The following is an 8,150-nucleotide window of genomic DNA, read 5'->3' on the forward strand; positions in this document are numbered from 1 at the left end:
AGCAGCTAAAAACATTCAAAGCAGGCTTTATTTTCAATTAAAAAGCTTAAAATCTGTTTTCCAGAGGCCAGAAAAAGATGCTTTCAGGAAGCAATAGGCTTGAAGTCTCTCCTAAAAAACAATAACAAAAAAAACTCTTCATACTGTAGATTTGTATATAGCGAATGTTTATTCACTATTTTTATTTTATTCTATTTTATTTATTCTATTTATTTTATTTGCTTGTTTTTACTTTAATTGTTTTCATATCTTTTACTGTATGCTGCTGCAACAAAACAATTTCCCAATTTGGGATGAATAAAGTATCTATCTATCTATCTATCTATCTATCTATCTATCTATCTATCTATCTATCTATCTATCTATCTATCTATCTATCTATCTAACTATTAAATATGAGTGCTGTGCTTCTGCGCCAAAACTGAGATGGAAAAATTGCCCCAAAAATGGCAAAAACTGTGGATGAAATCCAAGAAATAACAGCTTCAAACCCTGCGGCTGGACTTTAGATACTCAATGGTTTTAAAATGTAATGTAGATAAAAGGCTCGCTGGAATTAAACATCAGGCAGTGTCTTCCCTGATGAGAGATCACATTATTGGTTAAAATGGTGACAGAATAATCCTTTATCTTGAGAAACATAAATGTAATTTAAAGGAAAACACATCTAACATGAAGATTTCTTTATTAAATCAGAATCAGAATCAGAAAAAAGTTTATTTATCCACGAAGGGCAATTAGAAGGGCGAAGAGAGGTACATTAAAAGAAGAGCAAGGAAATGGAATCACAAAGAAAATAAAAACACAAAAGGGGGTGACAAAAAAAATTAAAAAATTTAGCAAATAAATAAATAAAATAAATAAATAAAACTAAATAAATAAATAAATAATCACTCATTGTTGTCCAGAAACAGGTGGAATACATGATTGTGCCATGTTGTTGCTGTGTTTTTTTTTTGCCTTCTTTACAATAAAGAAACATTATTCCATCTCAGCTCAGTCCATATGCTGCATCAGTTACCAAACATGGATCAATCTGCTGCCAAAAACAGCCCCAACATGTGTTTCTTTGGGTTTGAGTTAAACCCACCATGAGCAACGGTCTCAGGAGCTAAAAGTCATATAAAGTTAATAATGTCTAACCTAAAGCAGTAAGAATTCATCCTAAAAATGACATCTAAAATAGTCAATAACTGAATTAAGAGTTAAATTCTGGTATTTAGAGGTCTGGGTTTCATCCCAGAAAACAACGGGAGCAGATTAAACGGCAGGATTAGTTCACACCTAATCTGCGTATATCAAACACGTTTTAATCCCGCATCACAGCCGAGGTGACATAATCCAGATGTAATCCATCGGACATAATCCCGGATTTATCACCGTCATCAAAAGCCTTTATTTCATCTCTAAAGACGGAGAGGAATCTCTCTCAGTTACCAGTTTATCAGATTATAAATTAGTTTTTGCTGAAGGTGAAGGCCATCTGATGTTGGAATTATAGAACTCTAATTGTAGTATTATATTTTTATTCTATTATAAATAGTTTATTTGCATGAAAAGCAACCGAGATAGGAGCCCTGGTATCAATCTTCCTGGCAACTGACCAATAAAGTTGCCTGGAAGTTGCTTTTAGTGTAATAGCTTACTGCATTTTCAGTCATTATGAAGTCTGTTTTCATTCAAGAAGTAAATTTCATCTTGAAAATATGACTTTGTGTCACTTACACTGATTCACAATGATCATTTACTAGTGTTAGCAAAAAAAAATGTTGTCGTTAGCTACTATTTACAAGTGATACCAGAGCAAGTGTTAACGTTGTGACAAAACCCTTCAGTGTAAAAACTTTAAAAATGGCTTATTTTAATATCAACACATTTATATTTTTATTTAGACCCTTAAAGATCTCCTCTTTCCTCCATTAAAGAGTTCATCATCTTAAACCCACTGATGCTAAGTTATCTTCTGCTAACGTTAGCTACTGTTAGCAAACATTAGCTGCTTTTTGGAGGTCAAATCAAAGTTTAAGTTGTGACAAAGCTTTTAGAGGAACTCAGCAAAGGGGTACATCGGTGTCCAAAAATGTCATTTTTAATTTATCTTGAAATATAATTCCTTTTTATATCTATAACATAACATACGCTTATGTTAGCTATGATGTTAGCTAACATTAGCGGCTCTTTGCCAGGCATAAGCTATCAGTCATATAATGACTGTTGTCACAAAAGTTATTTGTGTTCTTGAATTCTATATTTGATTAAAGTTGGTCATTTTAATTGTTTCCTAATGCTTCTTAAAACAGGGTGTTGGGAAACATTGGAAGAAATGGTCTTCCCTCAGTTGGAAGGTTTCTGGCTCAACGCCCAACTTCCTCACTATAAATGTTTAAGTATTACTTGGCAACATAGTGAAACCCAAAGGGCTTACTTTTAAGTTGCTTTGAACCAAAGCATCTGCTAAATTAGAAAATAGAATAGAAAAATACTTTATTCATTCCCCAATGGGGGAAATTCAAATTAGTCAAGTAGCTCCAAAAAAATTATAAATATTACAATGATTGTATATTAACAACAACAATAAGAATGCCTATTCTAGTAAAAATACTACTACTAACTAATAATAATAAAAAATTACTAAATAAAAAATAAAAATAAATAAAAAAAATAAAAATAAAAAGAATTATTATTATTAATTAATAATCAAATTAATGTAATGTAACATTTATTAACATTAGCCTCCTGTCAAACCAGACGAAGAAAAAAAAAATCAAATTCAATCAGGAACATTCATTTCAGTCAAAGTGGTACCTCGGTCTGTGACATTCTTAGAAATCCTCAAAAATGGTTCCTTTAATTTTTAATACTTAGCAAACAGACGAATGTAACAGATATTAAATTAAGTGAAGGTGTCTTTCAGTGTCTGTCACTTAAGTATTTAAGTTGAAAATGTCCTAATTCAGCTGGGTTAATCATAAACATTTTAGTTATTTAAGGTTTAAGCAACTAAAATACTGTTTTAAATGCTTTTATTTATCTTTCAGATGTTTAAATGTGCGGTGTGAGTGCTCAACATGTGAATTCATCTCTTTTATTAATCTTTCACATGTTTAAATGTGCGGTGTGAGTGCTCAACATGTGAATTCATCTCTTTTATTTATCTTTCAGATGTTTAAATGTGCGGTGTGAGTGCTCAACATGTGAATTCATCTCTTTTATTAATCTTTCACATGTTTAAATGTGCGGTGTGAGTGTTCAACATGTGAATTCATCTCTTTTATTAATCTTTCACATGTTTAAATGTGCGGTGTGAGTGCTCAACATGTGAATTCATCTCTTTTATTAATCTTTCACATGTTTAAATGTGCGGTGTGAGTGTTCAACATGTGAATTAATCTCTTTTATTAATCTTTCAGATGTTTAAATGTGCGGTGTGAGTGCTCAACATGTGAATTCATCTCTTTTATTAATCTTTCACATGTTTAAATGTGCAGTGTGAGTGTTCATCTCCCCTTTTCTGTAAGTTTGCTCTGGTTGTGGCTCTCCAATAAAAGAAATGAAGCTTTAAAGGTTCCTGTTCTCAGGTGTTGTGCTTCAACATGTTGCATTTTGCTTCCCTGTGGAGGTGATGGAGTGGATCAGCTCTTTGTGTCCCCTGAACCTTTTGCATTCCTCATGTCTGCATGCAGCTCCAGCTTTCAGGCTGCACAACACACGGGTAAAACTGCCGCGCTCAGGGTTTTTCTTTGATGCTGAAATGCTTACAGGCAGCCCAGAGGGGCCGGCGGCGCTTCCAGGCTGTGCCGTGACCCGCCGGCTTTGGTGCGGGCCAACTGTGATGACGGGGGCCTTTCTATTGTGCTGTGAGCCTCCACGTTTGGCCTTTGCCAGAGTATAAAAGCCTGGGTGGAGCGCTGAGGAGACCAGCACAAGCCAGCCTCCCTCACACGGTACTACAAGCTGTACTAACGCAGGTAAGGAGCCACAGACGCCGACATGCAGGGAGCCAGGGCTGAGCATCCAGGGCCGGGGGCCCGCTCCCTGCCCTGCACACCCAGCCAAAGCCCCCTCAGCTTCGGGAAAGGCAAAACCCAAATGAGCCTCCCACATACACGGCAAACTTGATTTATTTTTTGGGTTTTAACTTTGTAGCACCCACAGTTGCAGATATGCAACAAACTTTTTATTTATTTACATTATATTTTTATTTATATTTTTATTTACATTACATTATTTGATTTTTTTAAATTTACATACATTATTTACATTCATGTGTAATATTTATTTACATTTACATTTTATGTAAAAATGGGTGGGAATAAACCAATATTTTTGGTTTATTGGCAGTTGCATATCTGCAACTGTGGGTGCTACAAGGTTAAATCCCAAAAAGCCAGCCCTAAGCCCGCTGATAATGTTTACATCTGGCCTTCCTGTCATTTCCATTTACCCCTCTACTTCTGCGTCTCTCACCCAGACTCTTCTGAAGCCCCTCGCCATGTCTCAGACCGCCAAGTCCGCCGCCAGCCAGGGCACCGATGCCAAGGACAAGGGTGCCCCAGCCCCAGCTGCCACCAGCAAGGCCACCAAGAGTGGCGACCCCGGCATGGGATCCTACAGAGTGAGTCACTGCGGGGGGGTTACACAGCGGGGGGGTTACACATCAGCAGAAACAGCTGTTACAGAAACATGTTGGGTTTTAGTTGGTTTGTGAGTATTTTAAATCAGAAACAGTTATAATCAGCAGCGAATAATGATAATATTCAACTTAATGTACCAAAACTGAGACAGAATTTGATGTTTGTTCAATTATTTTAATTAATTCAACTCAGTAATGTTAAAATGAAGCCATTGTGTTACTTATACAAACAGTATTTTATTGTTGTTGCTTGTTTGAGATGCAGAAAAGTTAAATAACTTCAAGTTAAATCATGATTTATTTTAGTTTTCGGATAATAATGGGATTTATGAGTAAAACTGTCATTTGCAAAGTAAATTTAGTCTGATTATCTGAAGCATAAATGCATCAGTCAGTGCATCCATGTGAGTTTACCTTCATCAGGTGTTATTATTACTACATTATTAATTATTATATAATTATTACAGTAAAACCTGAGCTGACTTTAGTGCATGTGAGTTTAGTTTGTGTTCTTCATGTAAAACCTGACTTTAGTGCATGTGAGGCAGCACAGTAGCATGAGACCTATTAAACACTTATTTTTCTCTGCAGATCATGCTGTTCGACCAGGAGAACTTCCAGGGCAGGATGATCGAGGTGATGAATGAGTGTATGAACGTGTGTGACCGCGGCATGGACAGAGTGCGCAGTATCATCGTGGAGCACGGCCCGTAAGTGGACACACTCTCACCTGATTTAAGCAGCCGTGAACCCTCCGTATTCTCCTTATTCACGTACATATGTCACTGTTTTCCCCTCCTCTGTGCCCCCCCTGTGCCCGGTGGACCCCCTCCTCCAGCTTCGTTGCCTTTGAGCAGAGTAACTTCCGTGGGGAGATGTTCATCCTGGAGAAGGGAGAGTATCCTCGCTGGGACACCTGGAGCAACTCCTACCGCAGCGACTGCCTCATGTCTCTCAGGCCCATCCGCATGGTACGCCGGCCTGGGGAATAACTCACCGAAGTTACCCAGAAATGTGCAGAATAGCTCAAATTATTACCAAATGGTGGCAAACCAGTTCCAAAAGTCCACTAGAATTTGACTAAAGCAGCAAATTCTCACATTTTGGAGGTGGAAATTAGAGAGAAATTTGGTCTTTATGCTTAAAAAGATCAGGAATTATTAACAATATTAACCAAAAACAGGACAAAAGGTTCTGCTTTTAGCCTTAATGCTAGTGTTACCAGAGGATACCAAGGAAGGAGTCCTCAGAGTTGGAGGCATCCTTTGGGTAACTTAAGAGTTGGACCAGAACCAGAACCCCTGCAGAACTGACCCAGAACCAGGCAAACATTGACCCTTTCTCTGGTGTTGGCCCCCTTTAGGACAGCATGGAGCACAAGATCTGCCTGTTTGAGCTCTCCGACTTCAAGGGCAACAAGATGGAGATCCAGGAGGATGACGTGCCCACCCTCTGGGCGCACGGCTTCTGTGACAGAGTGGGCAGCGTGAGGGTGCCCGGAGGATCGTGAGTGCACACATTTATTATTCATCAGGAACTTTAGCAGATGATTAGCTCTTCCAGGCCTGAATTTTCAGGCTTTAAGATGATAAAAAACGACGCTCAGAGTAAATATCTCTGCAGATTCCCCTGGGGAAGGCTCTGGATGGAACACTTTGTATATTAGCTTAAGAAAAAGCTCTTTTTCCTGCAGATGTGTTCCTTCTCTGAGACCATTTTCACTCTCTGGACTCTGCTGGAGGCACAAATGCTGCTCTTCCTAAATATATTTCTCATATTTGATGCTAGGATGATGTAGGTGGTTTCACTAGGATCACTAGAACCTCGCAGGTGGAGCCTATAAACTCCAACTTGACAACTTTTTTGAACAACAGACTCGAGCCCTTCACTCTAAAACATTTAAGAAGTTTAAGTTTTTGAACAATCCTTTAGAATTTATGGACCCCCGGAGCCTTCTGAGCTGCCAGTCTACTCTGTAAGGGACCCCCGGAAGCTGCCCTGTGGGACCTCATGTCCTCTGGAAACTCATTAAGGACTTCAAAAATACATTTTTCTAAACACTAGATTCAAATTCAATCACCTGAACCCTTCAACGAGTCCTTACAGCTACATGAAACTTCCTATTGATCCCGCAGAATCTCATAAATAACACTCGATATCTCTTCAGTGACCACGAGACTAACTTTCATTTTCCCCAAGAGCTTCTAAAACTCAGCTGGAAGCTGGTGAAGGACTTGTAGAATAAACCCAGATTTAATACTTCAGACTCACTGGAGCCTAAGATGCCAGTCTACTCTGTAAGGGACCCCCGGAAGCTGTCCTGTGGGACCTCATGTCCTCTAGAAACTTATTAAGGACTTAAAAACTACATTTTTCTAAACACTAGATTCAAATTCAGTCACCTGAACCCTTCCATGAGTCCTTACAGCTCCATGAAGCTACCTAAAGACCCTCTAAAGGACTTGTAGAATATATCCAGACTGAAGACTCCAGACTCGCTGGAGCCTAAATAAAGATAACGATGAGGTTTATAGGGACCGACTCCTCAGACCTGTGCTTGATATCTCTCTGCCCCCCCTCAGATGGGTGGGTTACCAGTACCCCGGATACAGAGGCTACCAGTACCTGTTTGAGTGCGGTGACTACAGACACTACAACGACTTCAGCGCCTTCCAGCCCCAGATCCAGTCCATGCGCCGCATCAGGGACATGCAGTTCCACCAGAGAGGCTGCTTCACCTTCACCACCTCCGCCAGCAAGTGAGCGCCACCTGCGGGCCGCCGGGTGCCGTCGCAGCCCAGCAGCTTTTAATCTCTCCACACCACCCCCTTTCTCCAGTTCTCCAGTCCTTTCCTCAATCTCCACCATCATCGCTCCATCCCGAAGGAAAGACGGCGTGAGAGCAACTACACTGGACAACTTTAAGTGACTTTTTATGGTGCTAAAAATAAACATGTGGAAAAAAAACCTGAAACCCCTCATGACTGGATCCCTTTTATTCATCCTCAGAAAAAAAAAGTCAGATAATATTCATGTAGAAATGTATGGACGTGATTTAACAACAACCCAACACTACATTTGAGGCTGTCGCACTGAAACGTTTAACACTAGAAAAATAAATCCAAACGCTAATGAACAGATTTACGCACAGATAAGTAAATATAATCAAAAGTGTTGCAAATTCCAACTCAATCTAATCATTAACTAAAACAAATGAATAATTTGATAAACCAAAAGTATATCTTAAGTGACTAAATGTTTAAACTAGATTAAAATGTTTAATCTAATTAATCGCATGATTTCCCTGATTAATCACGATTAATCTCATTTGTACGCAGAATCCAAAAATGAATCCAAAAGTAGCGTATAGCTTTTAGCATTTAGCTTTATTTTAAATGTGCTGCCATATGAATGAAAGTGCCATAACATTTGTTGTGCAAACACACTTTTAACATCAGCATCTTTCTGTAGTTTTTATGTAGAAGCCTCGCTCCACTGTCTGTTTCCTTGAATGACT

General features: G+C 38.8%; 1 protein-coding gene across 2 annotated transcripts in view; it reads left to right on the forward strand.

Moving 5' to 3' along the window:
- The window catches only part of crybb1 (crystallin, beta B1), an 18,930-nt gene extending 11,346 nt beyond the window's left edge, over positions 1-7,584 (forward strand). For both annotated transcript variants that reach the window (XM_075455852.1, XM_075455853.1), the window contains 6 exons: positions 3,762-3,968; positions 4,472-4,615; positions 5,225-5,343; positions 5,472-5,604; positions 5,997-6,139; positions 7,216-7,584. In XM_075455852.1, coding sequence (XP_075311967.1) covers positions 4,493-4,615; positions 5,225-5,343; positions 5,472-5,604; positions 5,997-6,139; positions 7,216-7,396 — 699 coding nt within the window. In that variant the 5' untranslated portion in view covers positions 3,762-3,968; positions 4,472-4,492 and the 3' untranslated portion in view covers positions 7,397-7,584. The remainder of the gene's footprint in view (positions 1-3,761; positions 3,969-4,471; positions 4,616-5,224; positions 5,344-5,471; positions 5,605-5,996; positions 6,140-7,215) is intronic.
- Positions 7,585-8,150: the final 566 nt, after the last annotated feature.

The sequence above is a fragment of the Odontesthes bonariensis genome, chromosome 22 (genome assembly GCF_027942865.1).
Source record: "Odontesthes bonariensis isolate fOdoBon6 chromosome 22, fOdoBon6.hap1, whole genome shotgun sequence".
In the NCBI taxonomy this organism is placed as follows: Eukaryota; Metazoa; Chordata; class Actinopteri; order Atheriniformes; family Atherinopsidae; genus Odontesthes; species Odontesthes bonariensis.